The sequence below is a fragment of the Thermobia domestica genome, chromosome 11, assembly GCF_964235325.1.
Source record: "Thermobia domestica chromosome 11, izTheDome1.hap1.1, whole genome shotgun sequence".
Classification (NCBI taxonomy): Eukaryota; Metazoa; Arthropoda; class Insecta; order Zygentoma; family Lepismatidae; genus Thermobia; species Thermobia domestica.
This window is the reverse complement of record NC_137464.1, coordinates 161,454,203-161,480,688: the sequence shown is the minus strand read 5'-3', so window position 1 is coordinate 161,480,688 and position 26,486 is coordinate 161,454,203. Positions and strand designations below refer to the sequence as shown.

Here is a 26,486-nt window from a genome sequence, read left to right as displayed (position 1 = left end):
AGCTTGTCTTTGAAGTAACCAATAGCCGACATGGAGGTAATAATTTCCTAGGAAATTTTTACCCCCCTTCCAAATCTTAGGATTAAAGCCATCTTGCCCAAAGTGACTGTGTCTGTTAAGAGTTATTAGGGAGTGGTATCTACTTATAATGTAACATTTGAGCTTGTCTTTGAAGTAACCAATAGCCAACAGGGAGGTAATAATTTCCTAGGAAATTTTTACCCCCCTACCAAATCTTCGGATTTAAAACCATCTTGCCCAAATTGACTGTGTCTGTTAAGAGATATTACGGAGTGGTATCAATTTATAATGGAACACTTGAATTTGTCTTTGAAGTAACATATAGCCGACAGGGAGGTAATAATTTCTTAGGAAATTTTTACCCCCTTACATAATCTTCGGATTAAAGCCATCTTGCCCAAAGTGACTGTGTCTGTAAAGAGTTATTAGGGAGTGGTATCTATTTATAATGTAACATTTCAGGTTGTCTTTCAAGTAACCAATAGCCGACAGGGAGGTAATTATTTTCTAGGAAATTTTTACCCTCTACCAAATCTTCCGATTAAAGCCATCTTGCACAAAGTGACTGTGTCTGTTAAGAGTTATTAGGGAGTGGTATCTATTTATAATCTAACATTTGAGCTTGTCCTTGAAGTAACCAATATCCGACAGGGAGGTAATAATTTCCTAGGAAATTTTTACCCCCCTTCCAAATCTTCGGATTTAAAACCATCTTGCCCAAATTGACTGTGTCTGTTAAGAGATATTACGAAGTGGTATCAATTTATAATGTAACATTTGAGCTTGTCTTTGAAGTAACCAATAGCCGACATGAAGGTACTAATTTCCTAGGAAATTTTTACACCCTACCAAATCTTCCGATTTAAAGCCATCTTGCCCAAAGTGACCGTGTCTGTTAAGAGATATTACGGAGTGGTATCAATTTATAGTGTAACATTTGAGTATGTCTTTGAAGTAACCAATAGCCGACAGGGAGGTAATAATTTCCTAGGAAATTTTCCCCCTACCAAATCTTCGGATTAAAGCCATCTTGCCCAAAGTGACTGTGCATGTTAAGAGATATTACGGAGTGGTTTCAATTTATAATGTAACATTTGAGCTTGTCTTTGAAGTAACGAATAGCCGACAGGGAAGTAATAATTTCCTAGGAAATTTTTACCCCCTACCAAATCTTCGGATTAAAGCCATCTTGCCCAAAGTGATTCTGTATGTTAACAGATATTACGGAGTGGTTTCAATTTATAATGTAACATTTGAGCTTGTCTTTGAAGTAACCAATAGCCGACAAGGAGGTAATAATTTCTTAGGAAATTTTTACCACCCTACCAAATCTTCGGACTTAAAATCATCTTGCCCAAATTGACTGTGTCTGTTAAGAGATATTACGGACTGCTTTCAATTTATAATGTAACATTTGAGTATGTCTTTGAAGTAACCAATAGCCGACAGGGAGGTAATAATTTCCTAGGAAATTTTTACCCCCTACCAAATCTTCGGATTAAAGCCATCTTGCCCAAATTGATTGTATCTGTTAAGAGATATGACGCAGTGGTATCAATTTATAATGTAACATTTGAGTTTGTCTTTGAAGTAACCAATAGCCGACAGCGAGGTAATAATTTCCTAGGAAATTTTTCCCCCTACCAAATCTTCGGATTAAAGCCATCTTGCCCAAAGTGACTGTGTATGTTAAGAGATATTACGGAGTGGTTTTAATTTATAATGTAACATTTGAGCTTGTCTTTGAAGTAAACAATATCCGACAGGGAGGTAATAATTTCCTAGGAAATTTTTACTCCCCTACCAAATCTTCGGATTTAAAGCCATCTTGCGCAAATTGACTGAGTCTGTTAAGAGATATTAGGGAGTGGTATCAGTTTATAATGTAACATTTGAGCTTGTCTTTGAAGTAACCAATAGCGGACAGGGAGGTAATAATTTCCTAGGAAATTTTTACCCCCTACCAAATCTTCCGATTAAAGCCATCTTGCCCAAAGTGACTGTGTCTGTTAAGAGTTATTAGGGACTGGTATCTATTTATAATGTAACATTTGAGTATGTCTTTGAAGTAACCAATCTCCGACAGGGATGTAATAATTTCCTAGGAAATTTTTAACCCCTACCAAATCTTCGGATTAAAGCCATCTTGCCCAAATTGATTGTATCTGTTAAGAGATATAACGGAGTGGTTTCAATTTATAATGTAACATTTGAGTTTGTCTTTGAAGTAACCAATAGCCGACAGCGAGGTAATAATTTCCTAGGAAATTTTTACCCCCTACCAAATCTTCGGATTTAAAGCCATCTTGCTCAAATTGACTGTGTCTGTTAAGATATATTACGGACTTGTTTCAATTTATAATGTAACATTTGAGTTTGTCTTTGAACTAACCAATAGCAGACAGGGAGGTAATAATTTCCTAGGAAATTTTTCCCCCCTACCAAATCTTCCGATTAAAGCCATCTTGCCCAAAGTGACTGTGTCTGTTAAGAGTTATTAGGGAGTGGTATCTATTTATAATGTAACATTTGAGCTTGTCTTTGAAGTAACCAATAGCCGAGAGGGAGGTAATAATTTCCTACGAAATTTTTACCCCCCTACCAAATATTCGGATCTAAAACCATCTTGCCAAATTGATTGTGTCTGTTAAGAGATATTACGGAGTGGTATCAATTTATAATATAACATTTGAGCTTGTCTTTGAAGTAACCAATAGCCGACATGAAGGTACTAATTTCCTAGGAAATTTTTACCCCCTACCAAATCTTCGGATTTAAAGCCATCTTGCGCAAATTGACGGGGTCTGTTAAGAGATATTACGGACTGGTTTCAATTTATAATGTAACATTTGAGTTTGTCTTTGAACTAACCAATAGCCGACAGGGAGGTAATAATTTCCTAGGAAATTTTTCCCCCTACCAAATCTTCGGACTAAAGCCATCTTGCCCAAAGTGACTGTGTATGTTAAGAGATATTACGGAGTGGTTTCAATTTATAATGTAACATTTGAGCTTGTCTTTGAAGTAACCAATATCCGACAGGGAGGTAATAATTTCCTAAAAAATTTTTACTCCCCTACCAAATCTTCGGATTTAAAGCCATCTTGCGCAAATTGACGGGGTCTGTTAAGAGATATTAGGGAGTGGTATCAATTTATAATGTAAAATTTGAGCTTGTCTTTGAAGTAACCAATAGCCGACAGGGAGGTAATAATTTCCTACGAAATTTTTACCCCCCTACCAAATCTTCGGATTTAAAACCATCTAGCCCAAATTGATTGTGTCTGTTAAGAGATATTACGGAGTGGTATCAATTTATAATATAACATTTGAACTTGTCTTTGAAGTAACCAATAGCCGACATGAAGGTACTAATTTCCTAGGAAATTTTTACCCCCTACCAAATCTTCGGATTTAAAGCCATCTTGCCCAAAGTGACTGTGTCTGTTAAGAGATATTACGGAGTGGTATCAATTTATAGTGTAACATTTGAGCTTGTCTTTGAAGTAACGAATAGCCGAACGGGACGTAATAATTTCCTAGGAAATTTTTACCCCCTACCAAATCTTCGGATTTAAAATCATCTTGCCCAAATTGACTGTGTCTGTTAAGAGATATTACGGAGTGGTATCAATTTATAATGAAACATTTGAGTTTGTCTTTGAAGTAACCAATAACCGACAGGAAGGTAATAATTTCCTAGGAAATTTTTTCCCCGTACCAAATCTTCGGATTAAAGCCATCTTGCCCAAAGTGATTGTGTATGTTAAGAGATATTACGGAGTGGTATCAATTTATAATGTAACATTTGAGCTTGCCTTTGAAGTAACCAATAGGTGACAGGGAGGTAATAATTTCTTAGGAAATTTTTACCACCCTACCAAATCTTCGGATTTAAAATCATCTTGCCCAAATTGACTGTGTCTGTTAAGAGATATTACGGAGTGGTATCTATTTATAATGTAACATTTGAGCTTGTCTTTGAAGTAACCAATACCCGACAGGGAGGTAATAATTTCCTACGAAATTTTTACCCCCCTACCAAATCTTCGGATTTAAAACCATCTTGCCCAAATTGACTGTGTCTGTTAAGAGATATTACGGAGTGGTATCAATTTATAATGTAACATTTGAGCTTGTCTTTGAAGTAACCAATAGCCGACATGAAGGTAATAATTTCCTAGGAAATTTTTACCCCCTACCAAATCTTCGGATTTAAAGCCATCTTGCCCAAAGTGACTGTGTTTGTATAGAGTTATTAAAGAGTGGTATCTACTTATAATGTAACATTTCAGGTTGTCTTTCAAGTAACCAATAGCAACAGCGAGGTAATAATTTCCTTGGAAATTTTACCCCCCTACCAAATCTTCGGATTTAAAGCCATCTTGCGCAAATTGACGGGGTCTGTTAAGAGATATTAGGGAGCGGTATCAATTTATAATGTAACATTTGGGCTTGTCTTTGAAGTAACCAATAGCCGACAGGGAGGTAATTATTTCCTAGGAAATTTTTACCCCCTACGAAATCTTCCTATTAAAGCCATCTTGCAGAAAGTAACTGTGTCTCTTAAGAGTTATTAGGGAGTGGTATCTATTTATAATGTAACATTTGAGCTTGTCTTTGAAGTAACCAATATCCGACAGGGAGGTAATGATTTCCTAGGAAATTTATACCCCCCACCAAATCTTCGGATTAAAGCCATCTTGCCCAAAGTGACTGTGTATGTTAAGAGATATTACGGAGTGGTTTCAATTCATAATGTAACATTTGAGTTTGTCTTTGAAGTAACCAATAGCCGACAGGGAGGTAATAATTTCCTAGGAAGTTTCCTAGAAAATTTTTACCCCACTACCAAATTTTCGGATTTAAAATCATCTTGCCCAAATTGACTGTGTCTGTTAAGAGATATTACGGACTGGTTTCAATTTATAATGTAACATTTGAGTTTGTCTTTGAACTAACCAATAGCCGACAGGGAGGTAATAATTTCCTAGGAAATTTTTACCCCCTACCAAATCTTCCGATTAAAGCCATCTTGCCCAAAGTAACTGTGTCTGTTAAGAGTTATTAGGGAGTGGTATCTATTTATAATGTAACATTTGAGTTTGTCTTTGAAGTAACCAATCTCCGACAGGGATGTAATAATTTCCTAGGAATTTTTTACCCCCTACCAAATCTTCCGATTAAAGCCATCTTGCCCAAAGTGACTGTGTTTGTTAAGAGTTATTAGGGAGTGGTATCTATTTATAATGTAACATTTGAGCTTGTCTTTGAAGTAACCAATAGCCGAGAGGGAGGTAATAATTTCCTACGAAATTTTTACCCCTTTACCAAATCTTCGGATTTAAAACCATCTTGCCAAATTGATTGTGTCTGTTAAGAGATATTACGGAGTGTTATCAATTTATAATATAACATTTGAGCTTGTCTTTGAAGTAACCAATAGCCGACATGAAGGTACTAATTTCCTAGGAAATTTTTACCCCCTACCAAATCTTCGGATTTAAAGCCATCTTGCGCAAATTGACGGGGTCTGTTAAGAGATATTACGGACTGGTATCAATTTATAATGTAACATTTGAGTTTGTCTTTGAACTAACCAATAGCCGACAGGGAGGTAATAATTTCCTAGGAAATTTTTACCCCCTACCAAATCTTCCGGTTAAAGCCATCTTGCCAAAGTGACTGTGTCTGTTAAGAGTTATTAGGGAGTGGTATCTATTTATAATGTAACATTTGAGCTTGTCTTTGAAGTAACCAATCTCCGACAGGGATGTAATAATTTCCTAGGAATTTTTTACCCCCTACCAAATCTTCAAATTAAAGCCATCTTGCCCAAAGTGACTGTGTCTGTTAAGAGTTATTAGGGAGTGGTATCTATTTATAATGTAACATTTGAGCTTGTCTTTGAAGTAACCAATAGCCGACAGGGAGGTAATAATTTCCTACGAAATTTTTACCCCCCTACCAAATCTTCGGATTTAAAACCATCTTGCCCAAATTGATTGTGTCTGTTAAGAGATATTACGGAGTGGTATCAATTTATAATATAACATTTTAGCTTGTCTTTGAAGTAACCAATAGCCGACATCAAGGTACTAATTTCCTAGGAAATTTTTACCCCCTACCAAATCTTCGGATTTAAAACCATCTTGCCAAATTGATTGTGTCTCTTAAGAGATATTACGGAGTGGTATCAATTTATAATATAACACTTGAGCTTGTCTTTGAAGTAACCAATAGCCGTCATGAAGGTACTAATTTCCTAGGAAATTTTTACCCTCTACCAAATCTTCGGATTTAAAGCCATCTTGCGCAAATTGACGGGGTCTGTTAAGAGATATTACGGACTGGTATCAATTTATAATGTAACATTTGAGCTTGTCTTTGAAGTAACCAATAGCCGAGAGGGAGGTAATAACTTCCTACGAAATTTTTACCCCCCTACCAAATCTTCGGATTTAAAACCATCTTGCCCAAATGGATTGTGTCTGTTAAGAGATATTACGGAGTGGTATCAATTTATAATATAACATTTGAGCTTGTCTTTGAAGTAACCAATAGCCGACATGAAGGTACTAATTTCCTAGGAAATTTTTACCCCCTACCAAATCTTCGGATTTAAAGCCATCTTGCCCAAAGTGACTGTATCTGTTAAGAGATATTACGGAGTGGTATCAATTTATAGTGTAACATTTGAGCTTGTCTTTGAAGTAACGAATAGCCGAAAGAGACGTTATAATTTCCTAGGAAATTTTTACCCCCTACCAAATCTTCCGATTAAAGCCATCTTGCAGAAAGTGACTGTGTCTGTTAAGAGTTATTAGGGAGTGGTATCTATTTATAATGTAACATTTGAGCTTGTCTTTGAAGTAACCAATATCCGACAGGGAGGTAATAATTTCCTAGGAAATTTATACCCCCCCCCCAAATCTTCGGATTAAAGCCATCTTGCCCAAAGTGACTGTGTATGTTAAGAGATATTACGGAGTGGTTTCAATTCATATCGTAACATTTGAGTTTGTCTTTGAAGTAACCAATAGCCGACAGGGAGGTAATAATTTCCTAGGAAGTTTCCTAGAAAATTTCTACCCCACTACCAAATCTTCGGATTTAAAATCATCTTGCCCAAATTGACTGTGTCTGTTAAGAGATATTACGGACTGGTTTCAATTTATAATGTAACATTTGAATTTGTCTTTCAACTAAACAATAGCCGACAGGGAGGTAATAATTTCCTAGGAAATTTTTCCCCCTACCAAATCTTCGGATTAAAGCCATCTTGCCCAAAGTGACTGTGTATGTTAAGAGATATTACGGAGTGGTTTCAATTTATAATGTAACATTTGAGCTTGTCTTTGAAGTAACCAATATCCGACAGGGAGGTAATAATTTCCTAGGAAATTTTTACTCCCCTACCAAATCTTCGGATTTATAGCCATCTTGCGCAAATTGACGGGGTCTGTTAAGAGATATTAGGGAGTGGTATCAATTTATAATGTAACATTTGAGCTAGTCTTTGAAGTAACCAATAGCCGACAGGGAGGTAATAATTTCCTAGGAAATTTTTACCCCCTACCAAATCTTCCGATTAAAGCCATCTTGCCCAAAGTGACTGTGTGTGTTAAGAGTTATTAGGGAGTGGTATCTGCTTATAATGTAACATTTGAGCTTGCCTTTGAAGTAACCAATCTCCGACAGGGATGTAATAATTTCCTAGGAATTTTTTACCCCCCTACCAAATCTTCGGATTTAAAACCATCTTGCCAAATTGATTGTGTCTGTTAAGAGATATTACGGAGTGGTATCAATTTATAATATAACATTTGAGCTTGTCTTTGAAGTAACCAATAGCCGACATGAAGGTACTAATTTCCTAGGAAATTTTTACCCCCTACCAAATCTTCGGATTTAAAGCCATCTTGCGCAAAGTGACTGTGTCTGTTAAGAGTTATTAGGGAGTGGTATCTATTTATAATGTAACATTTGAGCTTGTCTTTGAAGTAACCAATAGCCGAGAGGGAGGTAATAATTTCCTACGAAATTTTTACCCCCCTACCAAATCTTCGGATTTAAAACCATCTTGCCAAATTGATTGTGTCTGTTAAGAGATATTACGGAGTGGTATCAATTTATAATATAACATTTGAGCTTGTCTTTGAAGTAACCAATAGCCGACATGAAGGTACTAATTTCCTAGGAAATTTTTACCCCCTACCAAATCTTCGGATTTAAAGCCATCTTGCGCAAATTGACGGGGTCAGTTAAGAGATATTACGGACTGGTTTCAATTTATAATGTAACATTTGAGTTTGTCTTTGAACTAACCAATAGCAGACAGGGAGGTAATAATTTCCTAGAAAATTTTTCCCCCTACCAAATCTTCGGATTAAAGCCATCTTGCCCAAAGTGACTGTGTATGTTAAGAGATATTACGGAGTGGTTTCAATTTATAATGTAACATTTGAGCTTGTCTTTGAAGTAACTAATATCCGACAGGGAAGTAATAATTTCCTAGGAAATTTTTACTCCCCTACCAAATCTTCGGATTTAAAGCCATCTTGCGCAAATTGACTGTGTCTGTTAAGAGTTATTAGGGAGTGGTATCTATTTATAATGTAACATTTGAGCTTGTCATTGAAGTAACCGATCTCCGACAGGGATATAATAATTTCCCAGGAATTTTTTACCCCCTACCAAATCTTCAAATTAAAGCCATCTTGCCCAAAGTGACTGTGTCTGTTAAGAGTTATTAGGGAGTGGTATCTATTTATAATGTAACATTTGAGCGTGTCTTGGAAGTAACCAATAGCCGACAGGGAGGTAATAATTTCCGACGAAATTTTTACCCCCCTACCAAATCTTCGGATTTAAAACCATCTTGCCCAAATTGATTGTGTCTGTTAAGAGATATTACGGAGTGGTATCAATTTATAATATAACATTTGAGCTTGTCTTTGAAGTAACCAATAGCCGACATGAAGGTACTAATTTCCTAGGAAATTTTTACCCCCTACCAGATCTTCGGATTTAAAGCCATCTTGCCCAAAGTGACTGTATCTGTTAAGAGATATTACGAAGTGGTATCAATTTATAGTGTAACATTTTAGCTTGTCTTTGAAGTAACGAATAGCCGAAAGGGACGTTATAATTTCCTAGGAAATTTTTACCCCCTACCAAATCTTCCGATTAAAGCCATCTTGCAGAAAGTGACTGTGTCTGTTAAGAGTTATTAGGGAGTGGTATCTATTTATAATGTAACATTTGAGCTTGTCTTTGAAGTAACCAATATCCGACAGGGAGGTAATAATTTCCTAGGAAATTTATACCCCCCACCAAATCTTCGGATTAAAGCCATCTTGCCCAAAGTGACTGTGTATGTTAAGAGATATTACGGAGTGGTTTCAATTCATAACGTAACATTTGAGTTTGTCTTTGAAGTAACCAATAGCCGACAGGGAGGTAATAATTTCCTAGGAAGTTTCCTAGAAAATTTTTGCCCCACTACCAAATCTTCGGATTTAAAATCATCTTGCCCAAATTGACTGTGTCTGTTAAGAGATATTACGGACTGGTTTCAATTTATAATGTAACATTTGAGTTTGTCTTTCAACTAACCAATAGCCGACAGGGAGGTAATAATTTCCTAGGAAATTTTTCCCCCTACCAAATCTTCGGATTAAAGCCATCTTGCCCAAAGTGACTGTGTATGTTAAGAGATATTACGGAGTGGTTTCAATTTATAATGTAACATTTGAGCTTGTCTTTGAAGTAACCAATATCCGACAGGGAGGTAATAATTTCCTAGGAAATTTTTACTCCCCTACCAAATCTTCGGATTTAAAGCCATCTTGCGCAAATTGACGGGGTCTGTTAAGAGATATTAGGGAGTGGTATCAATTTATAATGTAACATTTGAGCTAGTCTTTGAAGTAACCAATAGCCGACAGGGAGGTTATAATTTCCTAGGAAATTTTTACCCCCTACCAAATCTTCCGATTAAAGCCATCTTGCCCAAAGTGATTGTGTGTGTTAAGAGTTATTAGGGAGTGGTATCTGTTTATAATGTAACATTTGAGCTTGTCTTTGAAGTAACCAATCTCCGACAGGGATGTAATAATCTCCTAGGAATTTTTTACCCCCTACCAAATCTTCCGATTAAAGCCATCTTGCCCAAAGTGACTGTGTCTGTTAAGAGTTATTAGGGAGTGGTATCTATTTACAATGTAACATTTGAGCTTGTCTTTGAAGTAACCAATAGCCGAGAGGGAGGTAATAATTTCCTACGAAATTTTTACCCCCCTAGCAAATCTTCGGATTTAAAACCATCTTGCCAAATTGATTGTGTCTGTTAAGAGATATTACGGAGTGGTATCAATTTATAATATAACATTTGAGCTTGTCTTTGAAGTAACCAATAGCCGACATGAAGGTACTAATTTCCTAGGAAATTTTTACCCCCTACCAAATCTTCGGACTTAAAATCATCTTGCCCAAATTGACGGGGTCAGTTAGGAGATATTACGAACTGGTTTCAATTTATAATGTAACATTTGAGTTTGTCTTTGAACTAACCAATAGCCGACAGGGAGGTAATAATTTCCTAGGAAATTTTTAACCCCTACCAAATCTTCGGATTAAAGCCATCTTGCCAAAAGTGACTGTGTATGTTAAGAGATATTACGGAGTGGTTTCAATTTATAATGTAACATTTGAGCTTGTCTTTGAAGTAACCAATATCCGACAGGGAGGAAATAATTTCCTAGGAAATTTTTACTCCCCTACCAAATCTTCGGATTTAAAGCCATCTTGCGCAAATTGACGGGGTCTGTTAAGAGATATTAGGGTGTGGTATCAATTTATAATGTAACATTTGACCTTGTCTTTGAAGTTACCAATAGCCGACAGGGAGGTAATAATTTCCTAGGAAATTTTTACCCCCTACCAAATCTTCCGATTAAAGCCATCTTGCTCAAAGTGACTGTGTCTGTTAAGAGTTATTAGGAAGTGGTATCTATTTATAATGTAACATTTGAGCTTGTCTTTGAAGTAACCAATCTCCGACAGGGATGTAATAATTTCCTAGGAATTTTTTACCCCCTACCAAATCTTCCGATTAAAGCCATCTTGCCCAAAGTGACTGTGTCTGTTAAGAGTTATTAGGGAGTGGTATCTATTTATAATGTAACATTTGAGCTTGTCTTTGAAGTAACCAATAGCCGACAGGGAGGTAATAATTTCCTACGAAATTTTTACCCCTTTACCAAATCTTCGGATTTAAAACCATCTTGCCCAAATTGTCTGTGTCTGTTAAGAGATATTACGGAGTGGTATCAATTTATAATGAAACATTTGAGTTTTTCTCTGAAGTAAACAATAACCGACAGGGAGGTAATAATTTCCTAGGAAATTTTTCCCCCTACCAAATGTTCGGATTAAAGCCATCTTGCCCAAAGTGACTGTGTCTGTTAAGAGTTATTAGGGAGTGGTATCTACGTATAATGTAACATTTGAGCTTGTCTTTGAAGTAACCAATAGCCGACAGGGAGGTAATAATTTCCTACGAAATTTTTACCCCCCTACCAAATCTTCGGATTTAAAACCATCTTGCCCAAATTGATTGTGTCTGTTAAGAGATATTACGGAGTGGTATCAATTTATAATATAACATTTGAGCTTGTCTTTGAAGTAACGAATAGCCGAAAGGGACGTAATAATTTCCTAGGAAATTTTTACCCCCTACCAAATCTTCGGATTTAAAATCATCTTGCCCAAATTGACTGTGTCTCTTAAGAGATATTACGGAGTGGTATCAATTTATAATGAAACATTTCAGTTTGTCTTTGAAGTAACCAATAACCGACAGGGAGGTAATAATTTCCTAGGAAATTTTTCCCCCTACCAAATCTTCGGATTAAGGCCATCTTGCCCAAAGTGATTGTGTATGTTAAGAGATATTACGGAGTGGTATCAATTTATAATGTAACATTTGAGCTTGTCTTTGAAGTAACCAATAGCCGACAGGGAGGTAATAATTTCTTAGGAAATTTTTACCACCCTATCAAATCTTCGGATTTAAAATCATCTTGCCCAAATTGACTGTGTCTGTTAAGAGATATTACGGACTGGTTTCAATTTATAATGTAACATTTGAGCTTGTCTTTAAAGTAACCAAAGCCGACAGGGAGTAGCCGACAGGGAGGTAATAATTTCCTAGGAAATTTTTACCCCCTACCAAATCTTCCGATTAAAGCCATCTTGCCCAAAGTGACTGTGTCTGTTAAGAGTTATTACGGAGTGGTATCTATTTATAATGTAACATTTGAGCTTGTCTTTGAAGTAACCAATACCCGACAGGGAGGTAATAATTTCCTACGAAATTTTTACCCCCCTACCAAATCTTCGGATTTAAAACCATCTTGCCCAAATTGACTGTGTCTGTTAAGAGATATTACGGAGTGTTATCAATTTATAATGTAACATTTGAGCTTGTCTTTGAAGTAACCAATCTCCGACAGGGATGTAATAATTTCCTAGGAATTTTTTACCCCCTACCAAATCTTCCGATTAAAGCCATCTTGCCCAAAGTGACTGTGTCTGTTAAGAGTTATTAGGGAGTGGTATCTATTTATAATGTAACATTTGAGCTTGTCTTTGAAGTAACCAATAGCCGACAGGGAGGTAATAATTTCCTACGAAATTTTTACCCCTTTACCAAATCTTCGGATTTAAAACCATCTTGCCCAAATTGACTGTGTCTGTTAAGAGATATTACGGAGTGGTATCAATTCATAATGTAACATTTGAGTTTGTCTTTGAAGTAACCAATAGCCGACAGGGAGGTAATAATTTCCTAGGAAGTTTCCTAGAAAATTTTTACCCCACTACCAAATCTTCGGATTTAAAATCATCTTGCCCAAATTGACTGTGTCTGTTAAGAGATATTGCGGACTGGTTTCAATTTATAATGTAACATTTGAGTTTGTCTTTGAACTAACCAATAGCCGACAGGGAGGTAATAATTTCCTAGGAAATTTTTCCCCCTACCAAATCTTCGGATTAAAGCCATCTTGCCCAAAGTGACTGTGTATGTTAAGAGATATTACGGAGTGGTTTCAATTTATAATGTAACATTTGAGCTTGTCTTTGAAGTAACCAATATCCGACAGGGAGGTAATAATTTCCTAGGAAGTTTCCTAGAAAATTTTTACCCCACTACCAAATCTTCGAATTTAAAATCATCTTGCCCAAATTGACTGTGTCTGTTAAGAGATATTACGGACTGGTTTCAATTTATAATGTAACATTTGAGTTTGTCTTTGAACTAACCAATAGCCGACAGGGAGGTAATAATTTCCTAGGAAATTTTTCCCCCTACCAAATCTTCGGATTAAAGCCATCTTGCCCAAAGTGACTGTGTGTGTTAAGAGTTATCAGGGAGTGGTATCTATGTATAATGTAACATTTGAGCTTGTCTTTGAAGTAACCGATCTCCGACAGGGATGTAATAATTTCCTAGGAATTTTTTTCCCCTACCAAATCTTCCGATTAAAGCCATCTTGCCCAAAGTGACTGTGTCTGTTAAGAGTTATTAGGGAGTGGTATCTATTTATAATGTAACATTTGAGCTTGTCTTTGAAGTAACCAATAGCCGAGAGGGAGGTAATAATTTCCTACGAAATTTTTACCCCCCTAGCAAATCTTCGGATTTAAAACCATCTTGCCAAATTGATTGTGTCTGTTAAGAGATATTACGGAGTGGTATCAATTTATAATATAACATTTGAGCTTGTCTTTGAAGTAACCAATAGCCGACATGAAGGTACTAATTTCCTAGGAAATTTTTACCCCCTACCAAATCTTCGGATTTAAAGCCATCTTGCGCAAATTGACGGGGTCAGTTAGGAGATATTACGAACTGGTTTCAATTTATAATGTAACATTTGAGTTTGTCTTTGAACTAACCAATAGCCGACAGGGAGGTAATAATTTCCTAGGAAATTTTTCCCCCTACCAAATCTTCGGATTAAAGCCATCTTGCCAAAAGTGACTGTGTATGTTAAGAGATATTACGGAGTGGTTTCAATTTATAATGTAACATTTGAGCTTGTCTTTGAAGTAACCAATATCCCACAGGGAGGAAATTATTTCCTAGGAAATTTTTACTCCCCTACCAAATCTTCGGATTTAAAGCCATCTTGCGCAAATTGACGGGGTCTGTTAAGAGATATTAGGGTGTGGTATCAATTTATAATGTAACATTTGACCTTGTCTTTGAAGTAACCAATAGCCGACAGGGAGGTAATAATTTCCTAGGAAATTTTTACCCCCTACCAAATCTTCCGATTAAAGCCATCTTGCTCAAAGTGACTGTGTCTGTTAAGAGTTATTAGGGAGTGGTATCTATTTATAATGTAACATTTGAGCTTGTCTTTGAAGTAACCAATCTCCGACAGGGATGTAATAATTTCCTAGGAATTTTTTACCCCCTACCAAATCTTCCGATTAAAGCCATCTTGCCCAAAGTGACTGTGTCTGTTAAGAGTTATTAGGGAGTGGTATCTATTTATAATGTAACATTTGAGCTTGTCTTTGAAGTAACCAATAGCCGACAGGGAGGTAATAATTTCCTACGAAATTTTTACCCCTTTACCAAATCTTCGGATTTAAAACCATCTTGCCCAAATTGACTGTGTCTGTTAAGAGATATTACGGAGTGGTATCAATTTATAATTAAACATTTGAGTTTTTCTCTGAAGTAACCAATAACCGACAGGGAGGTAATAATTTCCTAGGAAATTTTTCCCCCTACCAAATGTTCGGATTAAAGCCATCTTGCCCAAAGTGATTGTGTATGTTAAGAGATATTACAGAGTGGTATCAATTTATAATGTAACATTTGAGCTTGTCTTTGAAGTAACCAATAGCCGACAGGGAGGTAATAATTTCTTAGGAAATTTTTACCACCCTACCAAATCTTCGGATTTAAAATCATCTTGCCCAAATTGACTGTGTCTGTTAAGAGATATTACGGACTGGTTTCAATTTATAATGTAACATTTGAGCTTGTCTTTAAAGTAACCAATAGCCGACAGGGAGGTAATAATTTCCTAGGAAATTTTTACCCCCTACCAAATCTTCCGATTAAAGCCATCTTGCCCAAAGTGACTGTGTCTGTTAAGAGTTATTACGGAGTGGTATCTATTTATAATGTAACATTTGAGCTTGTCTTTGAAGTAACCAATAGCCGACAGGGAGGTAATAATTTCCTACGAAATTTTTACCCCCTACCAAATCTTCGGATTTAAAAGCATCTTGCCCAAATTGACTGTGTCTGTTAAGAGATACTACGGAGTGGTATCAATTTATAATGTAACATTTGAGCTTGTCTTTGAAGTAACCAATAGCCGACATGAAGGTACTAATTTCCTAGGAAATTTTTACCCCCTACCAAATCTTCGGATTTAAAGCCATCTTGCCCAAAGTGACTGTGTCTGTAAAGAGTTATTAGGGAGTGGTATCTACTTCTAATGTAACATTTCAGGTTGTCTTTCAAGTAACCAATAGCCGGCAGCGAGGTAATAATTTCCTTGGAAATTTTACCCCCCTACCAAATCTTCGGATTTAAAGCCATCTTGCCCAAAGTGACTGTGTCTGTTAAGAGTTATTAGGGAGTGGTATCTATTTATAATGTAACATTTGAGCTTGTCTTTGAAGTAACCAATCTCCGACAGGGATGTAATAATTTCCTACGAAATTTTTACCCCCTACCAAATCTTCCGATTAAAGCCATCTTGCCCAAATTGACTGTGTCTGTTAAGAGTTATTAGGGAGTGGTATCTATTTATAATGTAACATTTGAGCTTGTCTTTGAAGTAACCGATCTCCGACAGGGATGTAATAATTTCCTAGGAATTTTTTACCCCCTACCAAATCTTCCGATTAAAGCCATCTTGCCCAAAGTGACTGTGTCTGTTAAGAGTTATTAAGGAGTGGTATCTATGTATAATGTAACATTTGAGCTTGTCTTTGAAGTAACCAATAGCCGACAGGGAGGTAATAATTTCCTACGAAATTTTTACCCCCTACCAAATCTTCGGATTTAAAATCATCTTGCCCAAATTGACTGTGTCTGTTAAGAGTTATTAAGGAGTGGTATCTATGTATAATGTAACATTTGAGCTTGTCTTTGAAGTAACCAATAGCCGACAGGGAGTAGCCGACAGGGAGGTAATAATTTCCTAGGAAATTTTTACCCCCTACCAAATCTTCCGATTAAAGCCATCTTGCCCAAAGTGACTGTGTCTGTTAAGAGTTATTACGGAGTGGTATCTATTTATAATGTAACATTTGAGCTTGTCTTTGAAGTAACCAATACCCGACAGGGAGGTAATAATTTCCTACGAAATTTTTACCCCCTACCAAATCTTCGGATTTAAAACCATCTTGCCCAAATTGACTGTGTCTGTTAAGAGATATTACGGAGTGTTATCAATTTATAATGTAACATTTGAGCTTGTCTTTGAAGTAACCAATAGCCGACATGAAGGTACTAATTTCCTAGGAAATTTTTACCCCCTACCAAATCTTCGGATTAAAGCCATCTTGCCCAAAGTGACTGTGTCTGTAAAGAGTTATTAGGGAGTGGTATCTACTTATAATGTAACATTTCAGGTTGTCTTTCAAGTAACCAATAGTCGACAGCGAGGTAATAATTTCCTAGGAAATTTATACCCCCCACCAAATCTTCCGATTAAAGCCACCTTGCCCAAAGTGACTGTGTATGTTAAGAGATATTACGGAGTGGTTTCAATTCATAATGTAACATCTGAGTTTGTCTTTGAAGTAACCAATAGCCGACAGGGAGGTAATAATTTCCTAGGAAGTTTCCTAGAAAATTTTTACCCCACTACCAAATCTTCGTATTTAAAATCATCTTGCCCAAATTGACTGTGTCTGTTAAGAGATATTGCGGACTGGTTTCAATTTATAATGTAACATTTGAGTTTGTCTTTGAACTAACCAATAGCCGACAGGGAGGTAATAATTTCCTAGGAAATTTTTCCCCCTACCAAATCTTCGGATGAAAGCCATCTTGCCCAAAGTGACTGTGTATGTTAAGAGATATTACGGAGTGGTTTCAATTTATAATGTAACATTTGAGCTTGTCTTTGAAGTAACCAATATCCGACAGGGAGGTAATAATTTCCTAGGAAGTTTCCTAGAAAATTTTTACCCCACTACCAAATCTTCGAATTTAAAATCATCTTGCCCAAATTGACTGTGTCTGTTAAGAGATATTACGGACTGGTTTCAATTTATAATGTAACATTTGAGTTTGTCTTTGAACTAACCAATAGCCGACAGGGAGGTAATAATTTCCTAGGAAATTTTTCCCCCTACCAAATCTTCGGATTAAAGCCATCTTGCCCAAAGTGACTGTGTGTGTTAAGAGTTATCAGGCAGTGGTATCTATTTATAATGTAACATTTGAGCTTGTCTTTGAAGTAACCGATCTCCGACAGGGATGTAATAATTTCCTAGGAATTTTTTCCCCTACCAAATCTTCGGATTAAAGCCATCTTGCCCAAAGTGACTGTGTCTGTTAAGAGTTATTAGGGAGTGGTATCTATTTATAATGTAACATTTGAGCTTGTCTTTGAAGTAACCAATAGCCGACAGGGTGCCGCTGTGACTCATTGGTAGAGCGTTCACCTCTGGTGCTTGGCGTCCCGGGTTCGATCCACCTCCCGCCAATTGAACTTTGTGGGGAAAAACACCGTGTGCCTGGGTTTTCTCGGGGTTCTCCCGTTTCCTCCCACTTTCTTCATTCCACCATTTCATTCATTAATCATCATCACCGTCTCCTTTAGCCTAACCGGCATAACCGTGGGACGTAAAACTGAAAGATTTCATTTCATTTCATTTCCAATAGCCGACAGGGAGGTAATAATTTCCTAGGAAATTTTTAACCCCTACCAAATCTTGGGATTTAAAATCATCTTGCCCAAATTGAGTGTGTCTGTTAAGAGTTATTAGGGAGTGGTATCTATTTATAATGTAACATTTGAGCTTGTCTTCGAAGTAACCAATAGCCGACAGGGAGGTATTAATTTCCTAGGAAATTTTTACCCACTGCCAAATCTTCGGATTTAAAGCCATCTTTCCCAAAGTGACTGTGTATGTTAAGATATACTACGGACTGGTTTCAATTTATAATGTAACTTTTGAGCTTGTCTTTGAAGTAACCAATAGCGGACAGGGAGGTAATAATTTCCTAGGAAATTTTTACCCCCCTACCAAATATTCGGATTTAAAGCCATCTTGACCAAAGTGAGTGCATACACTGGGAGATCACTTTCAATGATATGAATTTTTAATGTAACTTTTGACTTTTCCTTTGAAATTATCAGAAACCGACAGGGGGGGTAAAGATTTCCAGGGGGTAAATGTTTCCAGGGGTAAAAATTCCCTGTGACACCGGGTCTCTGTCGGGTTACTATTCAAATTATTCCTTGCCAAAAAGTGACTCAACTGCCGGAAAATGTTGTATCCGGTGAGAGAAACATCATTGTATGTCCATGGTAACTCACGTTATGTAATGATGTATATTTTGAAGGATACTAACCACAATAAACTTAAAAGCTCCGATTTTTTTTTAAAAAAAAGGAAAGCTGTCATATTTATACAGATAATTACCAAATATCGTCATTTTATATGATATAGCAAACCTAGGAGAAAAGAAAATACTATAGTAACTCACGTTACAAGTTTTTTCCCTACATTCAGAACTTGTGATTTTTTAGTACATTTTCTTTTGTCCTGGCACAGCTATGTGCATGAAATTACTATGTAAGATAGTGACACATAATTTAAATATGACAAAAATATTAAATTTTTATTTACATTTTATGACTACTTATTTTAGTGAAATATTCACAGGGTCGGGTAACTCACGTTACATTTGTCAACGATCTTTTATTATTAAATATAAGCAACAAATATTAATAATAATTTGAAATAAGCACAGTTTAACTAAGTTGAACTCTGAACTTTACTTTAAGAAAAGGTTTCATCAGTTATATGAAATTTTACTTCGGATACCGACAGGAGAAGGTAAGACCTATGTAATAATAAATAAGGATTGTATAATATAATCAACATTAAAACTTAATAGATGAAAGGTAACCTACGGGAAAAATAAGTAAAAAGTAATTCTTTGAAAAAAAATTTAATGATGCCAGCTACATACAACTATATTTTTTATCAAAAGAACAACTTGACTAAAAATTATAACTGTATTTTTTTCATGAATCTTATCCCTATTTCCGTGGACATACCCATCAGAGGAATATTGTAGTTCAGGAAATATTTAATAATGCAACTCATGGAGACTGCTAAACGTCTTTTGAGCGACATGTAGTATAGATTGTCGTGTAACATTAGGGTACCTTTGCTAGATGCTTTGCGGACAAGTTAATGATGTAGTTCATTAAGTTCACTAGTGTAATGATCCGAAGTGATGGTTTGAACTCGACCGAGAAAGATGTGATGAACCACAATAACAGCAGCAACACATTTTGCGGATGGGAGAGCCTTTTAGGAAACCGTTCGGAACATTAATCACAATCCAACCTATGTCTTGATTCTTACGATTGTCATACCATATCAATTTTATATTAGAAGTATCAATCAGATGCAGGAAACATTCGTGTTTAATGTGTACGCAATGATGCCCACCACTTGGGGAAAATATCCCATGTTGTGGTATTTTTGACAATTATTTCTCGAAATGGGATAAAAGGAATTATCATAAAAATTGGCAGGATTCACGAGATTTTTCATATTATTAGCAGGATTGTTTGAGGCCAATAAAATTGTCTATAGGCGAGTCTAATAAACGTGAAATTAATGCTAATTGTCAAATTTTGTTACTGTAAAATGCATGTTAGTGCTAAAGTAATTTGTGCAGCGACTTGTGAATCTCAAAAAACAAGCGTTAAAGAATGTCACATATACTCTGGTATCTTTTTAAAGAAAGAGAGAACAATGAAAGAAAGAACAGAATTAACGGAAGAAGGTGAAATGGGAAACGTCAACTTTCAAAACGTTCCATACGAAAAGACTGAAGAATGAAGTCTATCTAGTTTTATTACGTTCAGTGGAAGATCATGGCAGAAAAGCGTGATGGAAATACAAAACTCACAACAAAATATAGCCTACTTATTTTTATCAGCAGTTTCATTTATCTTCTTCAATTAAGGTAAATACGTGTTTATAAGGTGTTTGATAAACTTGGACGATCGGAATTTTCGGATCATTCACTCATATATTGAACATTTTATATAACCTAATTTCACTGTTTATCTTTTCTAGTTTAGAGAATTTTGTTTTAAGTATAGCGTGGGAAATTGAAGAGTAAAATGGGAATTTCCGCCTCTCGAGATGGCATTTTGTAACGTTTCAGGTTGGCATCACTGTGTGTACGCTCAGAGAAGTGCACACCATCAACTTAATATCTATATATTTATATTAATAATAGTACAATTTCCACTGTACATAATTTTTATAAATTTCAGGATGACTAGTTTTGTGCACTCAGTAACGCAGAGTGTATAGACTCAGATTTCCTTTCGAAGTTCTTGGAACTAGTCGTAACACTAGTTAAGCAAATGAACAAACCGTGTACAGGCACAATAGTTCCTGGTTTGTTGCTTTCATTTATGTTTCTGCGTAAACTTTGCCTGTACATCCTCGTTCTCTCCTTAGTACAATTTGCATAGCAGCTTGATCGGTTACATGTCATGAAATACTTTAAAGTTTCTCACTAACTAAGAAAGATTTTTTTCAATAGGTGATACAGCTGGATCAAGTGATGATTGGTCTAAAGGAGGTGCAGGTATCAGCTATGCATATACCTTTGAGTTGGGAGGAGATGGATTCGATCTACCAGAATATGAAATTTTGCCTGTTGCTGAAGAAGGTTTTGCTGGAATACGAGCATTCGCAAATCATTTTGCTAAGAAATTGAGACAATAGAAAAATATAATATAAAATGTGTAGAGCTTCCAGCTTTTTCCAAAGTAATCCCTGGGATTTTAAAATAAATTTATGTTCAGAGAACTAGAAACCTTAATCTTAACAAACAGTAAATATACTTTGCTGTAACATCTAAAACTGTATTCAGAATTGTGTTTAATAAAGTAAATACAAATAAGACATTGGCATCCTTGTTTAGGGGTACATTTTCTTCTTAACCCTCGGTTAGTCTCAACATTTAGATCCAAGGTTTTTGTCGCAATGTATCAGATTGATACATTCGCTTTTCCCTTTGATTTAATACTAGTAGTTATTTTTTATTACCTTTTTTAAAAAGAACATGAAAGCATTGGCTTATGCTATGGCGATTAATTACGTCGCATTGTGTTTTAAATGTTCTAATTTGACGAAAAAAATATATTTTGAAAACACTATGAAATCACAGTAGCTAAAGAAAAAATAGTCAGGGAATAAGTCGCAAGGTATCAGACTGACACACAAATTTCTGGAAGCTTTCTTCTTTATATGCTTTTGTATCTAAAACACAAACATATTACATATTGCTTTTATTTATTCAAAATCTAAAGCACTAGACAACTAAAGCAAGATTATTATAACAACTCAATCCTCCGTGAATGATATTGCTAAGCACAAACACTGCTTAGGAATGTTGTAATGTCTCTAAACAAAATAAGTATAGGAGAGTATATAGAAAAAATGAACTTATATTAAGTCATTATACCCCTGATATCACGTTAGTTCGAATTAAAAAAACATAGAAATATAAACAATCACAAATCATTTACTCGTCACTCGATTCAACTGGTATTGTTTCTAATCGAGGAAAGCAATCGGTGCACACGGGATCCATATGCTGGAGACAAATTGGTCGGCTGCATTTCTTGTATTTAGTTCTGTTCAATATTCGTTTTTTGTTCTTCCTACATAAATCGCAGTTCCGTCGCTTTTATGAACGTTCAGTTCCTTCACCAACCGATTCTTCATCTGCTTCATTTGCTGGTCGATACTTTTCCAGACTCGCTTGCAAAGCAGATGGAATCCCTTGACTTAGAAGATTTTTCTTGCAGAGCTGCTCATGACACAGAGCTGCACAAGCTCATAACTTAGTTGTTTCAAGAAACACCTCCTAGTAATTTTAGCCTGACCATTACCAAGAAAGATTATTTGTGAATTTATACCAGCTATATTCAGCACCGAGAAAAATACAACACACAGCCAGCGCTGTGTATATCTGGCTACATTGAACGAGGCACACATTTTGTCCAAAATGTCAACACCTGATTTCGTCTGATTATGAAAGGTAATCATTTCTGGCTTTGCGGCAATTCCACTTGTTTCGTCTATACGATCATCAAAATGCTGGCTTGATACTACTAAAACATTTCGGTTTTTCTTCGATACATAGGAAACGAGAGTAACATCAATCAAAAATGCAAACATGCTTTACTTTTCAGGCCTATACTATAGATTCAAAAGTTCCAGCGGCAACTGTCTTTTATTTTTCTTTATGGTTCCTACATACGATAATTTTCGTACTTTCAAGTCAGCAATTACATTCAAATCGGTAAACCAATTGTCCGCAATTATATTTCGTCCTGTTCCAACTATGGGCTGCACTAATCTCTTGACAACATCAGCCGGCTTGTTACTAATGGAATGAAGTCCGTCAGGCATTTTTCCTGCATAAATTTCCATGTTGTAAGTATAATATAATTTTGCGTCAACCAATGCATAGATCTTAATTCCATACTTAGTAGGCTTTGCAAGGATGTACTGTTTGAAGCGGAAACGGCAGCGGAAAGTATCCAGCTTTTCATCTGTAGTAACATTAGTGGACAAAGAATAGTTCTTTTGGCAGTTTTCAACAAAACATGTAAACAGTTAACGAATAGCAGCAATATTGTCCACCTGTTTTCTTTCGTCTCGTGTAGTACGGTCATCAAACATGAGGCATCTGATCAGAAATCTAAATCTTCGGAGACTCATAAAATGTCTAAATATTTCCACACCATCCCCATCAGTTCCCCATAGATCATCCAGTATCAGTCTATTTGCGTGCAAAGTTCCGGCGAAATAAACAAGACCAATGAACCCCTTTACCTCACACAAATCGGTATCGCCTGCATCACGTTCCCTTTTGAAACTACCCCGCACGATATTTATCTATTGATTAGTATATCGAACGATGTATTCAAGCATTTCTTCACTGAAAAAATTTTGCCAGCACTGTAATGGAGTCTTACTTTCTTTAGCAACACCAATCACATCGGGAAGCTTTACAACTATATTTTGGGGAGGCACTCGGAACAATTTGCCGCGGAACAATTTGCCACTTTGTAGTTTTATCTCTAGCAAGGTACACTAATTTCTCATTTGGTTCACGTTCTTTATTTGGTTCACTTTCTTCTTCAGTGCCACTCTCTTCTGTTTCAGAATCTGTTTCACGTATTTCTGGCGTACATTCTTCTGCATCAATGTCGGCAACGTCACTAAAATCTTCAATTTCAGCTGGATGAATTGACCCATCATCATCAAACAATATTTTCCGAATTTCTTGAACATCAATCGAATCAGTGAAATTAAATACACGTTCACGTTCTGCCATAATATACAGTAGCAACTGTGGGCTTAAAACTTGAAATACTTGTCTAAGAATAAATGAAGAAAAATTGAGCTAATTGAAACATAAGATACCTCTCTTATAACACGATTAATCGTAACCGTTCTATCTGATACACACCCGTTCTACAGCGCCATGTGCGAATGTCACCGTCAACTCTACTACTCATAGGTTTGTAAAGTGGAGCTTGAGGAATACACGGAACGGGCGCCGCGAGCGACATCGCAGTCAAAAATGTGCGTAGAAAAACGTTCAGCTGTATCAATCAGAACCCCATGCGACTAACCGAGTGTTAAAGAAATAAAATTTACTAGTAATTCCTGATATGATATCCCATTTGTTTCACGATTAGTATCTGTGTTTTTGAACATATGTAGTAGAGAACCACATGAAACATAGGTACAAAGGCAATTCAATAAGTTTTGCACAGATGAGTATAATATTTTTATTAGTTGTAATATGATGATGAAATTTTAGGTGAACATGCTTTGATCTTTTAGCTTTAAAATGATAACATCTGTCGTTTCTTATTGTTTAATGAACACTGAAGTATACATCAGGACTCGACAACAGTCGGTAATAGAATTCCTGTTCAAAACCGGTAATGAATCAGAATCAGTAATATCAATACATAGGAAGTTGTTTTCGGTTTATGAGGATCACACATTAGACCGCACTAGTATCCAATGTTGGTTGCAGCGGTTTAAGAAACTAGACTTTCCAGATTAGGTCAACAAATTATGGTCTTCTTTTTGTCGGATCAGTGCGATGTCGTTTTTATAGACTTGTTGGAATATAGCTCCACAATTAACAACGAAAGTTATAATTTGTCACTGGATAAGATATAACGTGCTCTCTGCAAGGTAAGGTTATCAAAATCCATCATAACAATGCCAATCCTCATACAGCTGTCATGGCAGCAGAAAATCATGAAAACGGGATGGAAAGTCGTTTCTCACCCTTCCTGTGGTCCGGACTTGGCTACTTCGAATATCTGCCTGGGTCGTATAAAGACCCACCACCAAGAAAAAACATTCGAGAGTGATTAGGCCTTCACCTCTTGTGTGAAACAATAGTGGAAATTTAACCACCTGCCTGAATTTTATCAAAGTGCATTTAAAGCATGGAAAAGAAAGTTGAACGAAATGTCGCAGCAGATACAGCCTGCATTAATTGACATAGTGTTGTACCCAAAGGATAAGAGTATGTTCATCCAAAATTTCAACATCATATGGCAATTAATAACAATATTATAACCATTTGTGCAAATTTTTAACCCCCCCTTGTATGTGAAGAGTCACGGACAATGGTGTTGATAGTTTATTAAAATGTTCATCAGATCAAGACTTTAAAATCCACCAGAATTTCACTAAATATTAAAATCTATTATATTCCTGCCAACAAAAGATAAGTATTTTTCCTTACTTTTGGCCTATTCAAACTGCTTTCATCCTAAATACAATAATTATGAGCCCTAAGTTTCATCAATTGTGGTAATTTTAAGAGTGAGTAGGAGAATTAGTGTCATGTTTCATGTCACTGATCCTTCGATTTCCTGGTTTTGTGATGAACAATATCATATTCATAAATTGTCTCGGGTTTATTTCGTTCTCTTCCACTTAAACGTATTATTTTTTAGTAACAATTTTCTCCCATCCATTGTACGTCTCCTTTAGCTCACAATACATAGCCAGTAATGTCAAACTGTAGTTTTCACTTCAATGCAAAGCGAAAGCCACCAGACTACTTGGGAAAACTGCTAAATTGGAAATCTTTTCAAATTTGCTAAAAAAGATTCGCTTCTTCAAAGGTCCTTGGTTAATGTATTGTAAGCTAAGTGAGACGGAAACGAATGATTTAAATATATATATATATATATATATATATATATATATTGGGCCTTATGCAGAGTCGTTCTGACGTGTTATTATGCCATACTAAAGAGTTCGACTAGCATATGTTTCCTACATAGTCAGGCCCTTAGTATCACGCTAATCATAGGTCAAAACGACTCTACATAAGGCCCATTAGATTTAAGTGGAAAAGAAGGAAAAACACCCGAAACAAATTATGAATACATTCCCGTAAATGCAAATGGTATTTTAACTCCTTATACTCTTTTTGAACCTATCTTTTTCTGCTTCTTTTCTTCCTCTCTTTCCGAATAGATACACAAAAAAGTACAAAATATAAAAGGGTGGCCCATTTAAATCTCAAATTCTTTTGTATTCTCAAATAGTCTCAATTATAGCCAGGGATTCTCACTGCAGGCACATGTGACAGCACCTCATGTCATCACAGGCTTACTGCTCAAATAAGTATAAGTAGGGTTTGTGAGACATGATTAAGTGATGTGTTGTGTTATCGGTGACGGAATGTGAAACGAGTCACGGCAAATCTGTGACATATTTTGTGATTATAAGCGAATCTGTGTCACATTTTGTTTGAATCTTGGAACAAATAGCTACAAACACCACGAAATGTTGTATGTAGGATTCTGTGATATATCAGTATGTTGTACAATTATCTTCCAGAAGTCTTCACGCTTCCCGTAGTCCCCTTCGGCCATCCCTGATTCGAAATGAGGATTTAATTACACAGATCAGTGTATTTGTGTGATCAATAGTCGATTGACTGACCAGTTCATGTCATTCAAACTTACACGAATGCTTAGGAACACTGCATGTTTTGATTAATTGGTGCCGAGAATTCTCACAAAGAATCATAAAGATAATTGTCATATCAGCAGCACGAAACTAGAAAATAAAACGTTAGCTTAGCTTCA

The 26,486-nt window shown here is 36.1% G+C and overlaps 1 protein-coding gene across 1 annotated transcript in view; it reads left to right on the top strand.

The window, feature by feature from the left end:
* Positions 1 to 21,240, top strand: part of LOC145664535 (carboxypeptidase B-like) — a 111,179-nt gene extending 89,939 nt beyond the window's left edge. Inside the window, exon 10 of the mRNA XM_081731293.1 lies at positions 20,876 to 21,240. Within this exon, the coding sequence (XP_081587419.1) occupies positions 20,876 to 21,060 (185 nt within the window). The 3' untranslated portion in view covers positions 21,061 to 21,240. The remainder of the gene's footprint in view (positions 1 to 20,875) is intronic.
* Positions 21,241 to 26,486: the final 5,246 nt, after the last annotated feature.